This window comes from Buteo buteo, chromosome 11 (genome assembly GCF_964188355.1).
Source record: "Buteo buteo chromosome 11, bButBut1.hap1.1, whole genome shotgun sequence".
Classification (NCBI taxonomy): Eukaryota; Metazoa; Chordata; class Aves; order Accipitriformes; family Accipitridae; genus Buteo; species Buteo buteo.
In genome coordinates, this window is record NC_134181.1 from 39049582 (window position 1) to 39076055 (window position 26474).

At 44.3% G+C, this 26474-nt stretch overlaps 2 protein-coding genes across 5 annotated transcripts; one reads left to right on the forward strand and one right to left on the reverse strand.

The window, feature by feature from the left end:
- Positions 1–11757: 11757 nt before the first annotated feature.
- On the reverse strand, positions 11758–16436 carry SNRPD3 (small nuclear ribonucleoprotein D3 polypeptide). 4 transcript variants are annotated; one of them, XM_075041665.1, is made up of 4 exons: positions 16318–16436; positions 14769–14918; positions 13820–14012; positions 11758–12937 (listed from the first exon to the last, which is right to left on the reverse strand). In XM_075041665.1, the coding sequence occupies exons 2-4, from the start codon at positions 14892–14894 to the stop codon at positions 12876–12878; spliced, it is 381 nt and encodes a 126-aa protein (XP_074897766.1). In that variant the 5' UTR covers positions 14895–14918; positions 16318–16436; the 3' UTR covers positions 11758–12875. The 4 variants fall into 4 exon arrangements, with proteins under 4 accessions (XP_074897766.1, XP_074897765.1, XP_074897763.1 ...); XM_075041664.1 differs by lacking the exon at positions 16318–16436 and adding an exon at positions 16038–16089; XM_075041662.1 differs by lacking the exon at positions 16318–16436 and adding an exon at positions 15703–15788.
- Positions 16045–26138, forward strand: GUCD1 (guanylyl cyclase domain containing 1). The gene is made up of 6 exons (XM_075041667.1): positions 16045–16269; positions 18068–18152; positions 19628–19793; positions 20553–20644; positions 22210–22451; positions 22937–26138. The coding sequence occupies exons 1-6, from the start codon at positions 16233–16235 to the stop codon at positions 23026–23028; spliced, it is 714 nt and encodes a 237-aa protein (XP_074897768.1). The 5' UTR covers positions 16045–16232; the 3' UTR covers positions 23029–26138.
- The last annotated feature ends 336 nt before the right edge of the window (positions 26139–26474 follow it).

Here is a 26474-nt window from a genome sequence, read left to right on the forward strand (position 1 = left end):
ATTCTGTGATAATCATTGGCAATGCCGGGCTGCCGGTTGGCAACTCCAGGAGCTGGAGATAAAGCATGGCTTGAAACAGACTGGTTCAGCTGGGCAGTTGTGGGATCTGTGTTTATTCCTCCGTAAGTACTTGGTTGCTTTGCCATAGAAACCTCCCAATGGAGAACCGGTTGTGAATAAATAAACGCAAATGCAAATTACGAGGTCCCGGCCTAGGAAACTTCCACCGCTTCTTGGATGAACTCCGATGGGCAGCAACTTAGTTGCGGAGAAACTCACAGCACACCCAACTGTTCCCTGCCAGCTCCTGACTGCACCCACAGGTGAGGAACGCTGTGGAGCACGGTGGTCTGCATCCAGCTCCAGAGCCCTGAAGGGCCCCAGATGAGATGCATGGTCAAGGAGCGGGCCTGGTGGCCCCAAATCCGGAGGAAGCTTACTTTCATAAAAGCCGAGTTCACAAACCAGAGAGGATAACACAACCCAAATGAGCCTTTCCTTGCGCTGAATGAGAAAGCTCAGGGCTCTCAAAGAGGATTAAAGGGATGAGCTGCTAATTCAGGTCTCCTCACCGATACCCAGAGGGACCAGCTTTGTTATGCTCCTAAATCAGGGCATGTCTGCCCTGCAGTGAGCCTCTGTCTACTGCTAGATAACACAGCAGGAGAGACGGATCCCTGTCATACTGAATATTCTCCTCAGTACTGTACTTGCTGGTGCAGGGCTGTAACCTCAGCTACTTAAAGCAGCACACACACTCAGTATCGAGACTCGTACACCAGGCTATCATCTCCATCATTTCCAGTTTCCCAGCCTTCCTCCCTCCCTCTCCGTGCAGGATGCAGATGGTCGGCCTGCGATGGGACCTACGTCATGGAGCAGAGAGGAAGCTGCAGCTGCACAGGGCAGTATCACAGCCCCTTCACCACCCCTGACCTCCCACGAGGTGATCAGTCTCACAACAGAGCTTAAAGTGAGACGTTTAAGCACGCCTTTCAAAAGTAGTCTTCTGGAAGGAGAGGTCTGCGGGTGCAAAGCCATGCCACACCTCCCCACCATCTTATTTTCCCCAGGTTTTCTAAAATACCCCCCAGAAACCCCTCCTCCTCCCTTGGTCCCTCTTCAGATCTACAATCACGTAGTGGCAGGGCACGAGACGGTGAACTCCCATCTCCACCGACGTGTGCCGACAGCAGTTTCCTAGCCAGCACCCCTCACGGCAGGCAGTTTCCTACCTGGCACGGCACAGCCTCTTCTCCCAGGGCCACCTGCAGCATCTCGCTTGAAAACGCTGGTGAGCGTTGTCAGCTGGGGCTCTGCGTGGGGCCGGGCAGGCAGCAGGGAGCTCGAGCGGAGCCAGCCCGCAAAGCCCGGCCACAGCGAGGTGCACACACGTGGGGATGCCGAGCAGCACCGCACGCAGCGAGGCCGTTGCTGCCAGGCAGCAGAGGGAAGAAGGAACGGGCCAGACCTTTTCAGTTACTCAAACAGAAATGCGCTTGTTCCCTCCCTACCTAACTGGACAACATCGTCCTCGCTCCTCCACCCTGTATTTTACCGCAGCCTCTGACCACGAAACCCAGGGTAACCATCTTAGCATGCTTTAGGTAGCAATATACCTAGCGCCGAGGCTACCCTCTTTCCTGTGACTCTAAATAACTGGTAATCATTTTGTTGAGGTAAAGATGCAAAAAGCAGCTGGAAGCACAGGCTTGTCTGATCTATTTTTGTTTCACACACTTCAAAACCTGTCAAGGCCCTTCTCTTCTGCACAGCCAAGGCTCTTTTTTCAACTTAGAACTCATTCCTCATCACAAGCACTTGGAGGATAAAAGAGTTTGCACTGTTTGGGGCAGGCTGACAGGCTCCTTAGTGGACAGCTGCTGACAAAGATGCCAAGACAAGCAAACAAGAGAGGATTAAATATTTGCCTTTAGAGATCACTGTCCACCACCAGATCACATTTGTTTCACAGCTCAGAAGAGGTGACGGTATGTCTCAATACGAACTCATCGCCACGCTATCTTGACAGCGCGGCAGGTATAACAGCCTTCAAGGGCAGCTGGCAGAAAGCCCGGCTGCCCCAGCTCTGAGCAGTTGGGGATGATTATCAATGAACAAGAGAATCTGTTTGCAGTTTACTGGCATTAAACAAGTGCTCTTGAAATAGATGCAATAGCTGGTTTAAGGCTGCCAAGAGGTAGTTCACAAAACAAAATAGACCGGAACACTCTTAGCTGAGGCCAGCACTCCGGGAAGCCATGACCGCATCTTGATCTACTTTGAGACACTAAAAGTACCCAATTATGAATCTCTTCTGTTCTTCTCCAATTTGATAGTATTCCAGTTCAGGAATACCAATCCAAAACCAGAATAGCCACAAACCACAATAACAACACAGTAACTCTTCCCCAGAAGAGTGAAGAGGAAAGTCAGCTTTTCTTCCCGGTGCATTTACTCTTTTCCCAAAGCCCGGCACTCCCCCTGCTGCATCCAAACTGGCCTGAAAAGCAAGTGAACCACTAAAAGACTGACGTTTCTTTCTACAGCATCAGGTTTATTCAGCTTGCACACAGGGCGTGTCACGAGGGTGGAGGATAGATACTTTGCTACTTACTGATGAGCCAGTTTCTCCACTTCTGGGAGGATTATTCCTCCCCATCCATTTTTGAGGCAATCTGCCCCGGGTTGGATACAATGATGGGAAGCATTTGGAAAGCTATCGAACAACTACATGGGCCTTATTCATCCTGTGTAACTCCCCTGAAACACATGGGGGCTCATCAAGCACAAACATGGCACAGAAAACTGGAAAGAGGCACTTTCCCAGACTAGCAGCAGCAGCTGCCTTTGGGTCTCCACGTCAGACTTCTGAGCGGAGCTTTGTTCTTGATCCCCTGAAATCTTTTGGTTTGCAGAGCCAACAGTTTGATGTGTGCACCTTTGTCTGAACTCTGCTGCCACTGATTAAGTCAGAACCAAACTGCTCATTTTACCAACAGTTTTGGGGGGCTTTAGTTTTTCAGAAACTGCAATTGAAAGAGAGAAAAATGGAGGACACCAGCGGAACAGCTTTGACATGCGACCAGATGCTCAGAGGCAACAGCCCAGAGGGTCTCCAGCTGTAGGGTCCCCTCGGCCCATCCCTCAGCTCCAGTATGAACTCGAGTATTTTAGAGAGGACTGCTCTGTGCCAGTGAAGCCTGTCACTGGCAGCCCCCAAACCTCCTGCCTCCCCCCTGCTAACAGCATGAGGACAACAGGAGCGATCAGCCATTCTGTCACCTTCGGAACTGAAAGGTCAGGAGCAGCATCCTTAGTTTATGCATTGCTAATGCCTGTGCTGTTTCTGTCCCTTAGCAATATTATTAGCTCACTGAGTTGCCTCTAAATCGGTGGTGCTCGCTGACTTTGCAGACTTTGGCTATTTTCAGAAGACCATAACAGAGCATCCCTTGTGGTAACAGGCAGAAGGACCCTCTTTAAAGCAGGAGGAAGGAAAGCAATGCCTGGCTCCTACCTGCTGTTCCTGCTGTCCCTCACCAAGCAGAAATTAAGCCAAGCCAGAAAAACTCAATCCCTAACCACTAACCTCAGCTGTCCCGTAGGAGAGAAGACATTTTGCTATACTGGGACAGGTGCTCTGGAGCTGGACGGTCACTCGTCTCCTACAAGTGGGGACAGCAGGATGCATCCACCAGAACATCTTTTTGAGGTATGTCCACCCTGAATGAACAGCGACCTTGGGAACACCCCACGCTGGAGCAGGGGAACAGTGTGAGGAGGAAGGAAAGGCAGAGACAACCTCTTATGGACCAGCCACAACCGCTGCCATTCCCCATCCCCCTGTGCCATGTGGGGAGGGGAGGTAGAGGAGTCAGGGATGAAGGAGTAAATCTGACCCTGGGAAGAAGGTGAGGGTGGGAAGGTGGTGGTTTAATTTGTCTTTGTCTCTCACTGTCCAAACCTATTTTAATTGGCAATAAATTAATTCTCCTCAAGTCAAGTCTGTTCGTGACAGTAATTGGTAAGGGATCTCCCTGCCTTTATCGTGACTCGTGAGTATTTTCATCTCATTTTCTCTCCCTGCCCTGTTGAGGAGGGGGAGTGAGAGAGTGGCTGGGTGGGTGCCCTGCACCTGTCTGGGGAGACCCCCACTAGGTAAAACGACCGGAGTCATCGCGGGGTTTGGGGCTCAGAGGGAGACAGCCAAGATGTAAAGCAGGATTGGGGATCAAAGTGCTAAAGTAAAACTAAAGCTGCTACTAGAATTATCCCCAGTGTAACCCTTAGACTGGGGGATCAGTGTGTCCCATAGCGTTAGTTTCAGCCTAAGAATAGGATCATGTTCCAAAAAGAGATCGTTGAAACACACACTAAAAGCAAGGCTCAAATAAGGCTGCAGAGGTAAAGCGAGAGCTGCTCCTTGGACCCTCCCAACAGTCTCTAGCCAGAGGCTTCAGCACGTCCCATGGTATAAATCTCTGCCTAGGTTTAGGATTAGATTTCATGTATTTGGAGTCAAATTCTGACATGAAAAACCTCTGATGAATTCCTTAGAGCTTCACCCAGTTTCTCCATGTCAAATTTGGCTCTTTAACTGGAAAAAAAGGTTGTAGTGAAAAGACAAAACAAAGAGAGCACATCCTAACAAATGCAAGGAAGAAGCAACATTTCCGCTATGTGCATTCACTCCTTCTTTTCCCAGACCACAGGACTCCCTACTGCTGTATCCAAACTGCCCTAAAAAAGGAAGAGGTGAACGAGACTGCAGGCAAAATGACGCATTCCTGTCTGGTTCTAAGGATGTCTCTGATGTGCACTTTTATATAGTGTTCTTCAAAAGGAAAAATATTGGCTAATGACTGAGCTTTGCAAAAAAAGTCTTGCTGTGGAGCTGTTCCAGAGACACAGGAGACATGCAGAAAGGAGCTCATTCAATTGGGAAGCAACAAACAGCAACACTTTTTTTGTTACAGAAGAGTAAAAATCTCCACACCTCAGTTCTGTTTCTCAGCTGGATATAGTGTCAGGGGAAAAAAAAACCAACTATTCACCCTGCAGTTTAGTTGAGATTTTAGAATACTGTAAAGGTATCAATAAGCAACCTAAAATCCCACTACATGGGTCTCAGCTTCACAGCATGTCTGCTGAGGACTATCAGCTGCAGTACTCCAAAACCTCTAAAGAGGCCATGGGCTCATAACAGTTGTGGCCTGACTTGTGTCTCTAACGCAGGCTAAATACTGCCAACCTCCCCAAAAACTCATCCCCTCTCCCCAAAAAGCCCAAACGCAACCACTTTGACAGCTCCTATTTTTAGACAACAAATATCTTCTTTGTTATTTATAGACTGAAATTGCACTCAACACATTCAAAACTGGAATACAAATCCAATGCACATTTGTGTTGCAGAGGTCTGCTCTCTTCTGCCAAGTGGGCTGGAGAGGCTTCTACCCTGAAAACAGAACGAAGTCTCCTGAAAGGAGGATTATAAATAAGCCTAATCCTCTCATCATCAGCTTTGGTTGCACCTGGGCAGAGTGATTTGCAAAGTGTTCTTACCACAGTAACCAGGATCATTTGATTAGTGATTTATCTTCCCCATATCCTTGCGAGGAAAGTAGTACAACTATCTTGCCAAGCAACTTACCTATAAACCTCCAGAACAGAAGCAGAGACTGTAACTTCTTCTCCAGATTCACAGTCTCATGTCTTTCCATGAAAGCGCTTCTCCATAAAGACATTTTTCACTTTTACCTATAGTGAGTAAACATGTTTGCCAGAAGCACAGGAATCCACAGCAGGATCGCACCTACAGCTGTTATAAACTTACAGCTAACATTCTCTTAATCTCCAGAAGGCAACGTCGGTCCGTGTCCTTTAAGGATAAAATTAAGGGAGGAATTAAGGAAGGAGGATGAAAATAAATCAAGGTAGCACAGATTCAGCAGGCCTTACTGGGATTGCCTAACAAGGAGGATTGATGTTTGTTGCAGGTGAGCAGAGAAATCAGAAAAGAGGGTACAAAACAGCTGTAACAGAAACAACAAAATGGCACTTTTCCAGATGCCACTGAAGGACTTCCAGCAGAGCAGCCTGAATATCCTAAGAAGTATCCACTCCATTAAGCCACCACGGAGTGGCTTACTGTCCAACAGGAGACTGATGCAGGGGGTAATGCTCAGAGACCATCACCTCAGGGATGATCCAGCAGTTAGAGAACTCACGGGGCCTCCGAAGACTTTGTCCCTGAGCTCCAGGGACACCGTTAGGCCAGTCACTTAAGGATAAGTATTGAAAAGTACTTAGGTACCTAGCTCATTGGTTTCAGCAGGAGTTGCGGGCCCAAATCTGTCTTCAAATCCTGGTCTGAACCTCTTCGTGGCTTGGTCACCATCTCCCTTTGTGAAATGCGAGGTGACAATGTCTTTATACCCTGTAACAGTTACTATGTAAAGAAAAGCACATGAAAGCAGTAGTCGGGCACTTTATAGCGTGGAGCCATGAACAAGCTAAAGGGACACTTGCATATAACACACCGTCTCCCTGCAAATCCAGGCATTCCCATTGCCTTCCCTTGGCATCACCAGCCCAGTGCTGTTGATATTCCTGCTGAGTGCTCTGTCCCGCTCCCTGTTAACATTTTAGGCACTGTGGGACAAAATGTGAGGAGTTTTGCCTCACAACAAACAGTGGTTTGCTCTGGAGTAGATGTACTAGCATGTCTCCGCTGAGCTGGAAATAGGGCAAACTCCCAACCAGACAACAGATTTCAAGTCCCCAGGCAAGGGAAAATGAAGAACAAATTAAATGTTCACTGCAAGCAGTTCACTAAACAAAAGAACAATAATAGTGTTTTTCTGCCATTCTTTTAATTTCTCCCAGGATAACTACACATATTCTGGATACAATCTGTTTCTTTGCCAGGGCTTCAACATTCTCCCCTGAATTTAATGATGCTGGAAAATCTCCACTTTTCATAGACTCCGATAGTCTCTTGCTGAGCAGCAGAGGGCTGTACAATACTTGCTTATGCAATGACTGGTCCTGTGCCAGGAATAATAGCCTGTCTACTAGGAACAACCAATTCACACACAAAACCAAAATACTTTTCTCATTAAATGTCTGAATTAGGTGGAGTAAAAACACCCCGAACCTACCGGTCATACTGCACACTAATGTCAGCGTCCACAGTGAGTTAAATAATCCCACACCCTAGTCTTTGAGGAACAGTTAGCATGAGCGGAGGAGCATGGCACTTCCTTATTCATTACCTCCAAAGTACACTTAACATTATCAAGAACTATAATTACAGGACCAGGCAACAACAGGACACCTGAAGCAGTTAAAATGCAACTTGATCTGGGAAAGTACTTGCAGACAAGCACTGCTTTGGCTACTTCAGGCACCAGCATGCTGTAGTCATATGGTAGCTCTTCTGTCCACAGGCGTGATCTGTCCATGAGCGGATGAGGAGGTGGAGAACGTTATCATCTTACTTGCAAAGTAATCTGCAGCACAGTGCCTGTATCAGCATGTGTTTCAAGGCTACTCTGGACCATGCTTTAAAAGTGGTGTATCCGTATTTCCTCCCAAAGAAACACTGAAGGCAGGAGGGTCCCATAAAATTAGCTTTATCTAACATGAGGAGGAAGACCAGGTGTTACTGTCTGAAATCAGCTTAGCTGCAATAAGGTGCAAGTCCAGATCTCAACTTTTGCCTCTGTCACGATGGAAACACCAAAGAACCCGGGGAGAACCCTTCCTCCATTTTGACCCATGGCTGAGAAATAAGCAACCAAATCATTGACACTTTCTTGTAGACCTCAGAATTCCACCCTTTGCTACCTTACCAAATCATTACTCCACTGGGATGTCAGCCTTCCATCCTTGCTCACATTTTACTGGCAAGAGGAAATAGGACATCTCTACTTTAAATGAAAGCTCACTGTGAAGTGTAAATAGCAAAGAGATACAGACCAGACAGTTATCCTGATCACCTGCACCAGAAATCCACATTTTCCACTCCATTCTGCCCTTCTAGAAGAGGTTTTATGGAGGGCATGGGACATCTAGGGGCCACATCCCTTTACTTGTGCCTTTCACTGGCAGACATTAAGAGGCTGCTGCCTCTCCCGCAATTTTAAGAGTTGGTATAAGCCAAGTCCTGTTATCCTGGAGAACAGGGCTTTTACAATGTGGCATGTAATTACACTCAGAGAAGAGACACCACAGCTTGCCACCTATCTCATTTACACAGCATCCGTTCTCAGCCTCTCTTGGTCATAACACAATACCTCACAGACTGATACTTTGCAGAGTACCCTTGGAAAATGAACTAAAGAAAAGTACAGCTTTAGGATCAAATGTGAGTTAGACACACCTGGAGAGCAGAACTGCACATGTATGTGATGAAAGCACCTATTCAGTGAGGAAAAGTCCTACAGTTCTGTGCAAAGCAATTTTTTCAAGTGATACCTTCTCCAACCATTTAACTCTTCTCTGCTGTTATCAGGGTCTCCCCTGTTTTTGTACCACCGCACAACCTCGGTTTTGACTTAGGAAGACTGGGTGAATTCTGCCTGCACTTCTCCATACGTCATTTTGCATGGCTGCAGCGTAGCTTCTGTGTCCCACATGAGTACTTCAAAGGCATCTACATCGTTTATATCAAAGGGGCAAGTTCATGTCAAAACTTCAGGCCAGTAGCTTGTCGCCCTCTGTCAAAAGCAGGAAGCTATGGTGAGCCCTGAACCCAGTGAACAGGAAGAGGTTTACAAGCCCACACACAAAGCAATGGCAAAGAATGAAAAGAAATGCTGCAATCTATGACACACACAAAAAACCCAGTGACAAATAAGGGCAGATGTTAAAAACAGACAGCTGTGTCTGTCTCTGTCCCAGAGAAACAGATCACTTGAGTTGCTGAACTCGAGGAATCTGCACCACCTACCTAAGTGCAGATGCCCAGCTAGCCAAGTACCAAGGAAAGACACAGCATCAAGCAACAGCTGGAATAACCTGGGTGCGTACGAAGCCAGCACGCTGGGAACACTGAAGAGGGAAGAAAATAAGCCGAGCATGCATGCTAGTGTTTGTAATAGCACTGAGTTTATGGATTTTATAGCAGTAGTCATATTTCTTGCATTTTTTCCTTCCAGAGGGTTCTGTTTTCTTTTATTTCATCCTTTTACCGACAGAGCCATCTAGTGGATGAGACATCAATTGCTAGAAGGAAATTTTGATTTATCACACCGTAAGGATAAGACATTGCACGTAGGATCTTCAAAGCAGCCTGTAACAAACTAGCTTATCAGTTAGTCTAGTCAGAAATTGCTAAGTGATATGTTTATCTTGGCTGGGGCTTAAATTCCTACCAGTGTGTGAAACTTCAAACTTTTCAACACTAATTCACAATACCTTTCTGAAGAGGGTAAATAGTTCATCCTAGACTCAGCCCTGACCTGAATTCATAGTGCAAAGCTTTTTGTTCGTGCAAAATCCAGTATCTTCTTCAAAGCCGATGTGGATTAGAGAAGTTACACATTTTAAATAAAGCTTAAAAGCTAAGACAACACTGGTTGGAAAAAAAAAAGTTTTAAAAAAGTTTCATTGCTGTTTGCTCAGTGGACAGTCATAAATACAGAGGGTAAGAAACATCAGAAGGCGTAGGAACTTAAAGCAGACATACTGCAGAGTTTGTTCTATCAGTCAAACCTGCTGGGGAGGGTTATTGTTTCTTTCTGGTATTCACGGTTGTCCCTCTGCTCTCAGTGCTGCTGAATGCCACATTCAACTGTTTCAGAGAAGAGATCTCAGTGGAGAGAACACAAGCTTGGCATTGCACAAGCAGGAGGAACAGGAACTTTAAAAATCAATAGAAAAGGTAAGCCAATCATCATTAGTGGAAACAATCTCCAACAAACCTGCTACTGCCAGGCAGTTTTAATTTGCTTAAACAGCATTTAACCATTATACTCTTTAGGGTTCCCCTTGGTGTTTCAAAGCCTTTGCCATTCCAGTAGCTGTCTGTGGTCAAAATGTGCGATTTCTCCCTGCCTCTGCAAAAGAAGCTAGCATCTAACCTTCAGAAAAGGCTACATGCTATTTAGCAGTCAGAAGGAAACAGTGATACCCGAAGTCAATGGGCCAGATTTGCAGTCTTGCCAAAACGTTGAACCTCTTCCAAACAATACTTTTAGTCAAGTGCCCCATTTGTGGCTTACTTCCTTTTCCACATATTAATAGTTCTTTTTGGAGGTTTTATAGAAAAAGAAAGCAGAGCTTTGAGGGCCGGGAAGTACCGCATAGTCCTGGCAAAAAAAGATGTGGCAATCCTCACCGTTAGTTTCCTCGAGAGGTTACAGAGAGAACCAACAGAAGCCAGACCCAAAGGAGTTCTGGCAAAGTGGCTTCTCTTTGCTCAAACTGTGAGTATGCCTCTTGTCTCTCCTGTTACTAAACAAGGTAACAGTAACTTCCTTTGCCACTCACTGTACATTAGCCACAGCCAGGATGACACCCTTTAAGCAGAACAGCTTGCCATCCTTCACCACACACACACGCCATCCTATGCTATTTTATACTTATGGCAATTAATTGTTGCACTAATCAATGTCAGGTTTCTATTAGGTGTTTGCTTTGGAAGAGATGGCACTTCTAGCTGCTGAAGAAGTATCCTATGAAATCTTGCAGCAGACACTTGACTCAAGTTACACAGAAAGTAATCATGTACCATGCCATTCCAGTTCTGCCTGTTGACAGTGGTATAACTCCATTGTACAAAAATTCTGACTCAATTAGCAACACAATCACAAGCCTGATTATTAAAAGCAATAAAATCCAGTTAACAGACTGCAAATAAAAGACATTTCAAATAGCCATACTACTACCTGCTAGGGAAGTGGACATCTTGTATACCACCATATAGCAACAAGCAAAGCCAGTGGATATCAACAGAAATACCTATTCTTACCTACCAAGGCATTAGCATGGGATACTACAAGCAGACAGTTCAATTCTGACCATAAAACTCATAGTACAGCAACAGGATGCAATTCTTTTCTCCTTTGTGCAATAAAACGTCAGTCTCAGTGGGCATCTAGTATAAAGACTCAAAATGGACTTCAGCTTCATGTTGAATTTAAGATGGTCTTTCTCAGGACAGTCTTGTGAAACTCAGAAGCCTTTACTTAAGCACGGGGAAGAAATTCTGTGAAAATGCCTTCTCTCCCGCAGTAAGAGCTAGAACCAAACTGATATTAAAGAATTCCAAACAGTAAAAACAACTGTTACTACTAGTGATTAGAAAGGCTGTAGTTTGCAATACACCACTGCAGTTTTACTTGCCCGTATCTTACGCAGATACACTCAGAGGGAAATGGCCTGATCAACTGATTATCTGTCACAATTCTCTTCTGGAGTGACCGTCGATTTGAAGAATGACACATTTCCACAAGGAAGTGTTTAATGCCATTACTAAAGCCCCAAATTGCTCATTTTAAGTTAAAAATACTGTCTTCAGGAAAGCATTACTGCTATATGAACATGACTCGCATACCATGTTTTGAAGCAGGGCTTTGTGAAAACTGCCTTGTCTTTTGGACAAGTTCCTCAGCCTAGGCATGAGATGACACTACAGTGTTTTTATAGCTGAGCTCAAGCACATCTTAAACACATTTTAAGGAGGTTTCTAATGCAAATGTTTAGGATCATTACTACCCAGAAGAACATGTAGCAGGGTTTTTCTAGTGATGTGAGACCAAATACAGCTTTATTTACAGACAATTCAACAAATTAATACATTAATTCACCTTTCATGTCTGCACACAAGGGAGAGTCTTCACAGCATCAAAGCAGAAAAACAAGACTAGCTGTTTTGTACATGTACAGACTGATAATTGATTGTATGCAAGTATGTGATTAGGTTCAGAAGTGTTACATTTAAACATTGCAACCATTTAAGTCAGTAAGAACAACCACACTATACTTTTAGCAAAATAAACTAAAGTTACAACTACATTTGGCTTCCTGCAGATCAGCTGATGATCTCTATCGCTGTGTAGAGATGCTAAGACCAAAAGCTAAAGCTGATCCTAAGTTTTGTTCAAAAGATTAGCATTTGTATTGAGTTGTATTTAAGGGATAACCATTTATAAGACTTTCCCCATATACCTGCACTACCTTTCAAATTTACAAAACACTTCAAATTTATCCTTGAAAATGCCTATTTTATATTCTGTCTTCTTTTCCCAGGCAGAGGGAAGAACTACTAAGAGTTAGAATAGAATTTTTCACTGCAAATATAGACTCAGGCTATCAAAATTGTGTGATCCTAATGAAAAATTCTCCCGCTATCCAAAGAGAACAGTAAGAAATGCAAGAATACGAGCTCAATGTACAGATCTGAAGATGGACCTCTACTTATTGTAGGTCCATATAAAGCAAAAGAACATAGTGCTTTGCTTCTCATGAAGCTGCCTCTGTTTCACTGTATTTTCCATAAATGCAGCTGCTAATATGACTTTAAAACATACTATTTCAAAGTTCTTCATCAAGAATGCCTTCTAATCTTTAGAGAATGAATGACAACAGGACTAAACAAGAAAAAGGAAACATGATGATCTTTAAAAATCAATGCATCATACAAATACAAAGTAGTCAAATCTAGATATAAAGTTCACTATTTTCCAGACAAAGCTGTTTTTAAGTTTGAAATCAATCTACAATGTATTTGCCCAAGAGGAGTCCTGTCATGTAAGAGCAGACAAGTTTTTGTCAGAAACATTTATTAAACAAAACTGATACCAATGCGCATGTAGTCAAGTTAATAACCCCTAATTAAAAAAAAAGCATGTCGGTCAAGACCAAAATTATCTTCGCTTCTGGAAAATATTGCCACGGCCCATACCACGGCCTCTTCCTCTTGCAGCCACTGAAAAAAAGAAAACATCAGGGATGACACGAATTTGATCTAACTGCATATTTATCTCAATAGCTGACAAGCAAAACATAAATAACACTCAAAGTCTCTTGCTTAGAAGCAAGGAAATGAGGCTATCCTATGAAGTTCAGAAAGTGACATGACAGCAAAAATTTTTCTGTGAGAAGAACCAGAATTAACAGTGACACAGTCTTGCTACTTCAAACAGATGCAGTGAGTATTCATACACTTCGTGTTCCTCCTAAGCTGCCACACAAATGTGTACAGCCCAAGAGATTTAAAACCCCACAGTCTTCCAAGGTTTTGCAACAGAACACAGTGCATTTCAGCAGATGCTACTCCCCCACGTGACCTTACTGCATTTGCTAAAGCTAACCAAGGAGCCTGCAGCCCATGATCATTATTCAATCTTGTTATAACTAGATTGTTTCCCTGAGAAAGGTACAAATGAGAGTGAACTGCAGAACGGCTAATAATTACAGCTTCCCAATAGTTTAAGTACCATCTTAATACCTGAATTTGTTTTTCTACAAAAGCTTAACAAGAACACCTGAATCCTTCCCTGAATATTCTAAACAGCTAGTGGCCACGATCACTGGAAAACAGAAGATAAAGTTTTACATAAAGCCTCTGTTTAACAGGACTGCTCACCATACCTGAATTATTGTAACAGCAATATTACATATTCAGGTAATTGGGCAATTTGAGCCTTGACACCCACCAGAAGATGAAACGTACAGAAAAACAATGTATGAACCACTAATCTTTCAGTTTCTTACAGCTTACATTTCCTCAGTGATAGAGATGACAGTTTTCCAGTTCTTCTACAGCAAAATGGGGGTCAGGGGAGGACCATAAACAAACTGTACGCACCTTGAGCTTTGAGAATAGCTGCTTTTCCTCGCCCGGCTCCAGAACCCTGGTTTTTATTCTTCATGCTCTTCAGCATAGGAGCGTTCTTCAACATATCTGGTAAAATGAGAAACCGTATCTTGCTACCTCTGATGTACACCTGTTCAAGCTGTGCCACTCGTCCATCTCTGTATGTCACCGTTATGTTGGACATCTGGAAAGTAAAGATCAGTCAGTGCTCACGGAGGCCTCTAACAGTTCTGTGTTTTTATTTCTCTTGCCTGTAGAATATACAGCCAGGATTCAAGTACCAAAGCCAAAGACTTTCCAAGCATACTGCTTTCTCAACTGGAGTCGTGACACAAAGCATCCAGGACCATTTAAACATATTCCTAAGCCTGCTACTATTCAAGCAGGCCCAGGACTTTTGCTTTCTCACCAGTTTGCAAATTAGTTTTATCAGCTTTGTCAGTTTTGTTTTGTTATAGTGAATCAGTTTTAATAAAGCTGTTCTAGTCCTAACTATTAAGGAAGCGTTTTGATTTCAACACCTTGCTTAAAGTCAATCAAAATTAAGCCCTCTTGGGACGACTGAAGTAATGTGCATTAAAAAAAGCTTCCGTTTCTTAAATCAAGGCTTGTGTATTCTTATGCTCAGTGGCTTTAAATAAAGAACTCCAGCAGAAACATTGTTCACAGAACAGAACCTTAAGAACCCTGATGTTATTGACAGGAATGCCCCATCTGACTCTAAAACCAGAAAGAATAAGCTCTGGCCTCTCTGGAGCACTCGGTAATCGTGAGTCCATTTCGCTATGGTAAGACAGTGTGCATGCAGCAGTACAGTTAGTTTTCTTTATTCCCAGACTAAAAGCAACAGTCTTTTAATCAAGCTACCAATAAGCTAGCTATCAGCCTTTCCAGGCACAGATCAGACAGCCTTCCCTCCATCCTTCTGAAGCAGGTATACCTGACAATTCATGTTGTCTTCAGCTTCAATAAGTTTGCCTCGGTAAACTTCTCCTGTATTGGTCTCGCATGTCACAATGTGGCCTTCAGCCTCGTGCAGGACTTTAATTGGCACTCCAATCGACATGTTTGCAGTGCTATGGCTCTACACCTGAGACAAGATAAAAACCCAAAGGACATAATTCCAAAGAAAGTTGTAGACTAGGTTTTTACCTACACAATGTATGGTCTTTCCCAGTGTAAAGCACTGATTTTTCTCTCTTGCCCAAACGCACCATATGCTTTGATGAAGCATTAATAAAATTTCTCTAGAAAGATGCCCATGGGGAGAAAAAACTTAAAAGATCAGAAAAAACCGAGTCTTTTCCAGCTCTCTTCCGACCGAGGAAATTCACTTGTAAACACCAGATAACGGACCACTTGTATAGCCAGGTGCACCTCAAAAGGAAATAGCCCCGGGTGCGCCCCGTAACGGCACAGCCTGCCTGACCGCCTACTTGCTCGGCCGGACCTGCGGGCAGCGCAGCCCCGCTCGCAGACCAACATCACCTCACCAACGGGCTCTACCACGAGGAGCCCAGCCCAGCCCACACCACGGCCCCGGCGAGCGCCCCGCACGACCCTCCTTCACAAGAAAGTCCCCAGACCTCAAGGGCAGAGGAGAGCCCCGGCCCGGCGGGGAGACCCACCCCCAGAGGCCGAGCGGAGCCCCCGAGGCCCGCGGCCGCCCCACCGCCGCTTCGCCCCCTCAGGCCCGGGCTCCGCAGGCCTCAGGGGAGGCGACCGCAGCTCGGGAGCCTCCCCACAGCGCCCGGAGAACGAGGAGAGACCCTGCCGCCCCCGGGGACCCGCGGGACGCCGGGGAACCCCGCTCGGGGCCGGCTCCCCCGCCACTCACCGCCCGCCAAACCGCCTCAGCCCGGGCCCGCGCTCACCCCCTAATGGCCTCCTCCAGCTTCCCGCCGTGCACCGCGCGCCGGAACCGGAAAGCGGCGGCGGCGCGGCCGCCTATTTTCTCCCCCCCCCCGCCCCCCCCGACACCCGCCCGCCACCGCCAGGGCGCCCGGGGGCCACCGGCCCGCCTTCCCTCGGCACCACGGTTCCGCCGCAGTCTTGTCCCGCCGGCCGCGGGGGTCAGCCCCGTCCCACCGGCGGTACCCCGTCCCCGGGACAGGGCTGGTTCCCGGCGCGCCCCGCGTTTCCCCGCCCGCCTCAGGCCTCCCCCCGGCCCCCTCCCTCCTCCGCCTCATGCCCCTGCCCACCGACCCACCCCACCGCGGCCACGGCGCGGGGCAGACGCCCCGGGGCCCGGCCCCCCGCAGCCCCCGCCTCCGCCTCCGCCCCCGGGGCCGGGAGGAGCCAGCGCCGCGCCGAGGCATGCCGGGCTCCTGGGCCGCGCCGCCGCGCGGGCCGGTTCGCCGGGGCCGGTAGTGAGCGGTCGGCAGCCGCCCCCCCCCTCGCCGCCATGAAGAGCCCCCGGGAGGCTGGGGAGCCGCCGCCAGGTCAGTGCTGCTCCGCCGGGGCAGCGGGGCCGGCCCCGGCCGCCTTACCCGCAGCCCTCCTTCCGCGGGCGGCCGGGCGGAGCCCTTCCTCGGTGGCGGCGGGGCGGGAGGGGGGGGGGGGCTCTCCGCGGCGGGGTCCGCCTCGGCGGAACGGGCTGGACGCCGGCTGGGGCCGGGGGGAGGGAGCCCCGGGTACGGCCCCGGCCGCGGCGGGGAGCGGGCGGCTGTTGCCGTCCCGTTCGGAGGCCCTGGCGGCCTCCTCCGCCCTCCCGGAGCCGCCGGTTTCAGCAGCAGCGATGTGGGATTACTGGCTCCCGCTGCAAGTTCGTTGCGCCGGGGAGCTGGCGAACCGGAGAGGAGTTTTCGGGGATATTTACAGCCACAGCGTGTACTGGGGTTTGGCTTACCTCGGGACAACTGACAGTCATCGCTGAAGAAGCCTGGGTGTGCTGGGAAACAGGATGACTGGAAGCTGAATATCCGAGAAAATTAAAGTTATTACCCTTTGAAGTCTTCACGTAGAAAACGTGTCCCTCTTCAGTTAATCTTGGGACTTGACAGAGGCCCTCGGTATTAACAAAAAGGGGACAGAATCGTAACGTGCCGAGAAAAAATGACAGCAAAGTACTTACAGATCCTGGTTTGAGGAGAATCTTGGAATTGGGTTCTCATTTTTTCTTTAGGATACTTAAGAGCGCCTTAATCTAGATTCATTAAAAAGACTGAATATACCAAAGGGTATGCCAGTCTTCAAAGTCATGATTAAACAGCGGCACAACTATGAAACAATATTTGGAAAGAGTCCAGAATCTCTGTATTGGCTCGTCCCTACAGCAGGCTATAGCTTTGTTAAAAATAATAAAAGATTACACGCTAGGCCAGTCCACATGATGTCAAAGGCATTTTTATTCCCATCTTAAAATGTAGTTGACCTCATGTCCTCAAAGGTCTTTTCTAGGTCAAAGGTAAGGTTGTTGAGAAAAGCCCTTTATGATTAACTCATAGCAGTAACAGGCACAACACTTCAAGTTCTTCGAGTGGTAAGGGCATTGCTGAAACTGAAAACACCACATTGCCAAGCCTATGAAAATAAAAACTGAGGCAGAGGGATGGAGTTACTTGTATTCTGGGACTTTTTGGTAAAGATTGTGCTTTTTCCCTCTCCCTTTGTTGAGTTATTGAGGGAGTTAATACAAAAGGCCAACTGGTGCCATTTGTGAGCTTTGTTAATGTAAAATTACTCACATAAATGACAGTCCCTGAGGAAAAAGGCATCTGTAGAAAAGGCTCAAATCTGTGGGGCTAGGAAGAGATCAATGCCTAGAGATCTTGGTTGTGTCTGTTTTCTCACAGTTTGGTTTAACTCCTATTGTAGCACAGAAATACATTCAGACACAAGAGAAAGGATGAATACCTGTGCCTTACCTTCTATTATTTAGGAGGAGAATAAAGCTTCATAGTTAGGGGCTGGTGGGTATGTCAACCCACCAAAAAAAAAAAAAAAAAAAAAGAAACTTTCAAGGAAAAGGGGGTGGACTACATGGCAGAGTGATCCAGTTATGGAACAATAAAGGAGTATGAGATTAAACCAAATGCTTAACTGTACAGAAATAGCAAACCTACGTTCCCTTAAGAAAGAAAAAAGTACCTACCAATCAGATAAAGTAAAAAAAACGTTCCTAAGTTTTTGCAGCTATAGTGCTGAGGACAAGCTGACAATGCCAAGGTATGGAAAAAACATTTCTGTATGGACCGACATCTTTCGTGTTTTACTCACCATGGGGTGTTTTCACTACAGTTGACTGCATCCAGCTGAAAGTGCCGGTCATTCAGCAGTTGTACCACTGGGACTGTGGGCTAGCCTGCTCCAGGATGGTGCTTCAGTAAGTGACTGTTTTGGTTTGAATGGGTGGGAAATCCCATCCCGTGGGGAAGGTAGCAGGAAGCAATGTCCAGGGAGAAGACGTGTGTTGAAGCAGCTGTGAGTTTAACTTAGTCTTACGAGAGCACCTATTCTTGGGTACCCTTGGAGAATTACTGCTGCTTGGGCCTGGCACAGCTCTCCAGCAGGAGCAAGGGAAAATACAAACTAAGATGAACTTCAAACCCTTTTGAATAATTGACTGTTTTGACAGATGCAAAATACCTGATCAGCTCTAAGAACTTTGCAGGTTGGCATGCATAAGCTGACAAAAAGTTATTCCTCTTTCCTGTTGTTATAATTCAGAACTGATACTTAGCACAGTAATTCACCTGATTCCTTTCTGTGTTTTCAAGTGATGGGTAGGTGTATCCCAGTTTCTGAGTATATACTACCTCTGTCCTGCTGAGCCCCCAGTCTGTGGGATGAGTGTGTTTTTGTTCCAGGAGTAGTTTCAACTTCAAAACAATGCACTGTATTGCCCCTTGGGGTTTTTTTGGTTTTGTTTTGGTTTTTCTTTTTTTTTGAACTAGTAGCTGTCCTGCTGAACTCCTCTTTCCTTCCACAGAGGAACATGAGCTTAGGTGCAGGAGAAATACCTATTTAGATGTCCACTTAGTAGATATGAAGCAGAAGATTTTCATTTCTCTCCATCCCTTCTGCCAAGACGTTAGTCCGTGTGCTGGTAATTTCCCATCTTGACTACTGTAACCTCTGCCTCTTTATTCCCTTTACCTCTTTGCCACTCCAGTCTGCCCAAAATTCAGCTTCCTAGATTAATCTTCTCACCCTGCTGATCTGACCTTGTTTGCCCTGCATCCTCAATTCCAGTCCTTTTTTTTCCATTTACTTGCATTTGTTTTCTGACTTCCAGAACTCTCTGTAACTGCCTCTCCCCACCCCTTTGCAACCTATCCCAAGCTTCCTCCTGACTTCATCTCCCCGTTATTGCCTTTTGTGCCATCAGTGCCTAAGACAAGCTTCCTTTAAATATTTACCGACTTCCTTTACAGTTCCTCCTTTTGAAATCCATCTATTGCGTGAAGCAAGTTTTAGTCTTTAACACTTTTTTCTGTGTTTGCTCTAATATGTTTGTACATTTAGACTGTAAGCCCTTCAGGACAGAGTTCTATACTTGCTCAGTATAGCTTGCCTATTGTACAGCACCTGTACTCTTCTAGCACTATAAACCAGTCAAGATACCCATACATTTCCAATTATAGAAAGTCAGCAATAAATCCAGTTAAATATTCCCTACTCCCTTCCCTTCCCTTAAATTTGTGGCTCCTTTGTGGGTTGTTTTTTTGGGGGTTATTTCTGAGCCAGGCCCACTGTTTCAGTTTTTACGTCCTGTGATGTGGAGGCTTGGGCTACAGCACACATTTTGCTTTTCCTAAGATCTGTGCTCCTCTTCCCCTGCCTTTCCTAATAACATAGGTACCTGAATCATTTGGACAATGATGAATTTCAGAAAGCCATCCAGGAACTCCAGTTAACAAAGAGTATCTGGACTATTGACCTGGCCTACCTAATGCGGCACTTTGGTGTTAAGCATAAATTTTGCACCCAGACGCTTGGAGTGGACAAGGGCTACAAAAATCAGGTTAGTATTCTTATCTACTGGGAGACAGCAGACGGTTTTAAAAGCCTGCGTGTTACGCTATAAAAGCTTTGCTGTGTTACTGACAATTAACCACAGTTCCTGTAAACAAGGTTTGCCTGTTGCCAAAACTGGCACAAATCAGTTCCAAAGGCAAGGCTAGATACGATCCCATGTATTTTACATCTTTGATTCCATAATATGAATTTTGTAAAAAGTTTTCATGTAGTGCTCATGAAAGGTTCCAGCCTATTTGACAGCCTTGGAGACTGAAGCCCTCTATTTATCTACAGAACAGGTACAGCCTGGGCAGCAGCAGTGCTAGCTTCCACACTTTCCCCACCACGGTGCCTCAGCCCTGACCTGGAGGAACCACCTCTAGAGGTGAGAGGGGAACTCAGCCTCCATGTCCGTTGAGAGCTTGGCCTCTTCAAGATTGCCAACAAGGGGGCCAGTAAGGGCCTATAGTGGCGATGGCTTTTCTAATGCAAGCTCCTGCCCAGTACGAACCAGACAGGCTTCTTTCATGTAGGGAGCTGAATAGCCACTGGATGGAAATTACAACAGTAACTGACCAGGAGTGAATTTAAACTTACAATTTAGAGCAGGAATCCTTATCCTGTTACCAGTGAACTAAGGGAGAGATCTCTTATCCCATAGCCAGATCTCCAACTTATGCAGGCCCTTGCTAGCAGGTATTGTAAGTGGTAGATTACCTAAGGTAAACACCATTCCAGTTCATAACTTCTATTATCTCCACAGTCGTTTTACAGGAAGCACTTTGACACAGAAGAGAATCGAGTGAATCAGCTTTTTGCACAAGCCAAAGCCAGCAAGGTGCTGGTGGAGAAGTGGTAAGCTTATTGTTTTCCTTCTTTTCTCTGTGGAGATTCTGTGGGCCCTATGCTTTTCTTGGAGTCACCAAGCTAAACTGGTAAAAGAGACAGAAATCGAGCCCTGAGCCTTTTTTGTGAATTACAGAGTCTTTCTAATTTATGTCTCAAAAAAAAAAAAAAAAAAAAAAAGTGGACATCAAGAGTTAATAATGAAGTTTGAGGAAAAATAGTCATGACACAGAATGAGTGATTTGAAAATGCTGATGGGAGTTGACTATTGTTTATGTTTTGAATTTGATTATCCATTAAAATTACGCCATCGGGAGTGCCTACAGCACTCTAATTGGCCATTGTTGGAATTAAGGAGAGTGCTACCTGAGCACACAACACCTTGTTCCCAGAGCTATGCAAACATTACAGCTCTCTGTTCCTAGACAGACATGCAAAGAAAAAGCTAGCATATGAGCTTTTGCCAAGGGGAGGATGAAATAAGGAACCTCTGTAAAAGAGCTGCAAACCCAGGAGAAGGGGAAAAACTGCAGAATTGTTTCACAGCCAACAGTGATATTCTACATGGGAAATAACTAAGCATCCATGTTCAGCTTGAGTTGCATCCCTTTTTATAGTGAAGCTGGATTTGGATCTCTGTTGTCAAAGTGGGGTAAATGATTACGAGTAAGAAAAGAAGAGAGGGTGCAGGGCAGCCACAACAGCATCTGAGGGCTGTAATGCAACTTCCATTAAGCAGAATCGTTAAGTGTCCTTTTTAACATACACAAAGTCTGTGTGGCACCATCTATTTAACTAGAGATATGACAAGACAGAAGGGACAGTCAGTCCATCTTGCTTTAGCGACACTGGAAAAGATTAAAAAGCACTTGAGTTCAGTCAGGTAGTGCACACAGCCCCGACATCTGGAATGTATCCAAGGGATGAGTTTCTAATGCATATGGAATACACCATCTGCCTCAGTGAAGGACAGCTTTTAACAGATGAGATTATAGGTTGTTTGGTTCATACTCATTCCCTATAGGAGGTACTATAGAAATAGAGCCTCAAGAGCATCAAGTAGTCCAAAATTGCAACTGGGAGAAACATATTTCCCGTGTGACAGAGGCAAGTTTGGGCACATCAAGTTGGTTAGCAATTATACAATCTTTAACCACTCAGTCGATAAAGATTTGGTGCTTCAGAGATAAGTTTGTCTAAGAGCAAGAGAGAACACTTCACTTACTTACAATTTTCCCACAACAAAAGTCTCTCAAGTTACTGAATGAGTTGCCAGCTCCTTTAAGACTCTTCTCTGGGGCATCTGATACATTCTGAGATTACACTTACATTACTGCAGAATCCAGAGCTGTTGCTCTGCACTTCAGTAGCAGCAATGAGATCAAAAGGCCTTGAATGACACAGGCTTTGTCTGTGGCAAAGCTTGCACAGTTTAACAGCAAAAAGCTGTACCTGTGATATAAAAATAACCATGCTAGCTACATGTCCTAAGTATTGTCCATCATCACACACTTCATTGTGTGTAATACCAGTCTTTCCTAAACTGGTCAATAACTATGTCTGATTTTCTGCAGCACAGTAACTGTTCAAGACATCCAAAACCACCTGTCCCAAGGTCATGTAGCCATCGTCCTAGTGAATGCAGTCCTGCTATTGTGTGATCTTTGCTCAAGTCCTGTCAAATACTGCTGCTTCCTCCCCATTGGACAGAAGTGCTTCTGCAGGAATCCTGACTACCAGGGCCATTTCATTGTGTTATGTGGCTACAACAAAGCCTCAGGGAGTATTTACTACAACAACCCTGCCTATGCTGACCGTAAGTAGCCTGTTCCTTTTGGTGGATTCTCAGCCACTGCCTTACTAACATGTCTGTAATATGGAGCCAGAGCTGGACTTCCCCAAATAGTGTACATGTATTTCAAGCATCACTAACCAATTTGTCACAAGGGGTTTTTCCACATTAATTAAATCAGTGCTGCATTTCGTGCGGTGATTTACTTGAGGCATTGAGATACGCATTCTAGCAAACTTGTTTGGCTTTCAGATGGGTTAGTGAGAGATGCTGAACTGTTGTTCAGAATATAACAGGATAGCCAATTTCTTACCTATTTACAGCATTACTTCAGTGAGGACTGCCTTTGAGGTGAAAAGATCTACCTGAGTAAAACTGCAACCTAAGCTAATAGGTCTAGCCTGTATACTAGTTACTTCTCTTTGTAGAGGCCACTAGATGCAGTATAAGAGCCTTTCACAGGCAAATTCTTCTGAATTTTTAGTAACAATTTTGTTCCTCCTTAACAGGAACATGCTGCACCAGCATCAGCAACTTTGAGGAAGCCAGGACAAGTTACGGCACTGATGAAGATATTTTGTTCATCTACACAGACAGCTGACATCCACACCTGATACTTCTGGTCCTTTCCTGTGCAGCCTGCATGGCAGGTGGCTGCTTGTCTCAGGACTCCCCCTGCAGAGACCTTGCTCCTGAACTGCAGTGGGATCTTAAACAAGGGAGGCTTTATAGACATTGATAGGACTATATTGCAATGCTGTCTTTACCTTTTTTTTTCCTGATGATGGATCTGATTTTGCAATGTATGTCTCAGTTTTTTTGTTTTTTTTCTCTCATTTTCAACACTGCACATTTGACAGCAGTTTTAAAATACAGGCCCAGAGCCTGTTCACGTTGAGCTTATTTTCAAATTAAAGACATGAGAAAAAAAGCACCAAATTTATGACCTTTAACACTTGGTAATACATGCATAGGTTTAGGTAAACAAAACCAGGAAAAAAAGTAGAAAATGCCTGTTTCTCTCTCTGTCAAAGCATCAAGGGCTGATCTTCATCCTAAACCTGAAGATTTGAGGTTCAGCAGGGTATTATGGAAGGAAAAAAATACTAGCTTAAACCACATTCAAATAACAAAAAATACCTTTCTGGCTCATCAGTATTGTCTGCATTGTAGGAATAAAACACATTTACTCAAGGAAACTTCCCATGTACCAAGTTCACCTTACACAGATTTAGCATTTATGTCACTGCATTAAATTTTGAATCATAGTTACTGGTATTGTTCCCTTGTACTACAAACTCAATCTCTTTCGGCTAAATCCTCTAGGATGACTGCTTAGAGCAGTCTGTATTGCCTCAAAAGTTTAAGTCAAGATATTTTATTTATACCTAGAAGTCTTTATTGCTCTTTGCAAAAATGTCTGAACATTATGCCACCCACATGTGCCAGTTTCTGCAGAATCCATTCTAAATATAAACTTTAAACTTATTAAGCAAATAGAGAAAATGATCGTCCACACTAATGGTATACATTTTGTGTGTAAATTGTAAATATCTGACAGCATATATTGGATTGTAACTAAAATGCTGAATCGTAATTTGAGCCGAATTTTACTATTGGTATTAGCTCAGTGACCTAAGAACAGCTGAAATCGATGAAGAAAAGAGGGAGTATAAGCATCTCTTTGCTACAAGTAAAAAGGCAGAAACTCACATTTTCTAGTCTTATACTACAGCTGTATTTGGATTAAGTTGGAGTTACTGTATTCAGACATTATCAAGTGAAATTGGTACCAGCCCATTCATAATCCTTTCACGTATTACCTGGGTTTAATTACTTTGCTGAGGAACACTGAAGTGTAAGAAGTAGCCACCTATTTCAGATTCATCTGTCACAATTTCCTACAAGTCTTGATCTCCAGTCCCACCTATGTTGAAGTGGGTAGAAAAATCAATGTTAATTCTGATGTAAAGCTAGCAAAATTTTATTTTGCACTCAAGACAGAGATCCCACACCTTTGGCATGGTTTTAGGAAAAGAACTGTTCGAGTTCTGGAACTGTGTGGAATAACAGTAAGAAAGAGGACATTGTTATTTAGTGGTGGAAATAATAAATAGGAATCTACTTTCAGCATGGTAAAAAAATTTCTAAGAAAAAATATTTTCTTCTATCAGTTGTTGACTTACTGAAAAGTATCTGGAAAGTGTTCAGTAAGTATACTTAGTAGAATCAAGAGCACTCCTTTGTACAAAGGCTAAAAATAGTAGCAGATTTACAATGCCGGAGCCTTTAAAAAGTTCAAAAAGTATGTATGTGACAAATTTTCAGTATATCAAATTTTGCTTATTATTGGTGAAGTTGGAATACATAGTGGTACTTACTTACTTACACTTGCAAAATGACTAAAAATTAGGATGTGATTTGTGAGCAGTAGAACATTAGTGGCACCAGCAGAATCCCAGAAAAAAAGCTACACAACCTATTACAGATAATGCCTTCCGACTCCTCCAGAGTAAGTCATAAGAAGGCTACTGATCTGCAAATTTTTATGTCTAAGTCCAAATTCATGATGTTTGATTTAGAGAGATTGTATTAGCTATGTTACTAATTAACAGGTATGTAAACTACAGGTTGATGGAGTACTTCCTTAACCCATGCATTTTCAGATAGGTAGTTCATTCAATACCATTAAACTGCCACATAATTTATTTTAGAGGAGGCTTGGTTAGCTAAATAAAAACAATTCTTACAAAAGGTTTGTAATTGACATTTAGCCTCTTCCTGGTTCAGCTATCCAAATGCGAATCTTGAGCTTATACATAAGGGCATGCTAAGTGTTCTGAAGTGCACAGATAGGTGTAACTATATCGACTGTTAAATATTTGCTACCCAGGGTTTAAATACTTCAACAAAACTGAAAGATAAAGAAACAAAGCTGTTTAAGCTAATACAGACAAAAGGAGAGCTTCGCCATTGGAACAGGATCTCTTACAGCCACCAACTGGAAGATGGCTATAAGAGGTGAAAACACAAGGAAGCAGCAAAAGCCAAGTGAAAAGACTGAGTATTTATATGACACAAATTCAGATTAAGAGGCTCACTGCACAAGCATTCAGAACATGGGCATTTTCTGAAACTTTGTTTCCCATTACAAGATAGTCTATCAAAATACTAATTCTGAAAATGTTTTGTCACTTTGTTTCCTTCATGATGTCAATAGCAAAGGAAGGGGTATTTTACATGCAGGGATTTTATACATAAATATATTTTTATTTGTAATTAAGCCATTCTCAATAAAGGTTTAAAGTCACAGATAACCCTGTAACATAATGTAGCAAGTGCATTTATTAACTAGCTTATTATGAAAGTGTTGGAAAATCTTTAGAGGATGTGTTACATACTTAACTGGAAATGGCACAGCTGAAATTGTAATTTGGAAAAAAATTTAAGAGTTCAAATATTTATTTCAGCTATAAATTCGTAGTTGCTAGGCTTGTATATAATTGTATTCCTTCTGCACTTCTGAACACCTACTGCATCACCTGAATCGTGCAAAACAAAATTTCAATATACACTAGTAGCTGAGAATAGCAAATGTATTGTTATTATCTATATTCAACAGCTGTTTTGTATACTCCGCAACCACTGAGTATCTTACTGGAGTGCAGCTCCAGGGAAGTAGTTTTCATTACCCATCTTGATCCCTAATAGCATCTCCGTGGCTTTCTGTTCACAATGAAAAGTATGCAACTGCACCAGCCTTGCCTATGCTTTAGCCAGTGTTTCTATTTTTGCCTTACAACATAGCACTGAGCTTCTGAAGATATTAAAAGCATCTGGCTGCGGCACTATTGCACTTTGAAGGAGCCCATCAAAGACATTGGTCCAACTGTGGTTGTAATATGTAGTGTAAGGGGAAATAGAACCAAAGTAGTCTTTCTTTACAGTACCCACAGATCTTCAAACAACTAGGACATGTCTGGGACATTACTTAGCTCTAACAGAACTGCATCAAATAGTTTGTAATTAAAAAAAAACAGATGAAAA

What these genes read in the sequence shown, in the direction of transcription:
- GUCD1 (XM_075041667.1), top strand. Translation starts at nt 16,233, where the DNA reads ATGAAGAGCCCCCGGGAGGCTGGGGAGCCGCCGCCAG. An exon ending in TGCTCCAGGATGGTGCTTCA is followed by an intron (nt 18,153 to 19,627) that starts GTAAGTGACTGT and finishes CTAATAACATAG; the next exon opens with GTACCTGAATCATTTGGACA. An exon ending in ACAAGGGCTACAAAAATCAG is followed by an intron (nt 19,794 to 20,552) that starts GTTAGTATTCTT and finishes TTATCTCCACAG; the next exon opens with TCGTTTTACAGGAAGCACTT.
- SNRPD3 (XM_075041665.1), bottom strand. Translation starts at nt 14,894, where the DNA reads ATGTCGATTGGAGTGCCAATTAAAGTCCTGCACGAGGCTGAAGGCCAC. An exon ending in AAGACAACATGAATTGTCAG is followed by an intron (nt 14,013 to 14,768) that starts GTATACCTGCTT and finishes TTTACTTTCCAG; the next exon opens with ATGTCCAACATAACGGTGAC. An exon ending in AGCTATTCTCAAAGCTCAAG is followed by an intron (nt 12,938 to 13,819) that starts GTGCGTACAGTT and finishes TCTTTTTTTCAG; the next exon opens with TGGCTGCAAGAGGAAGAGGC.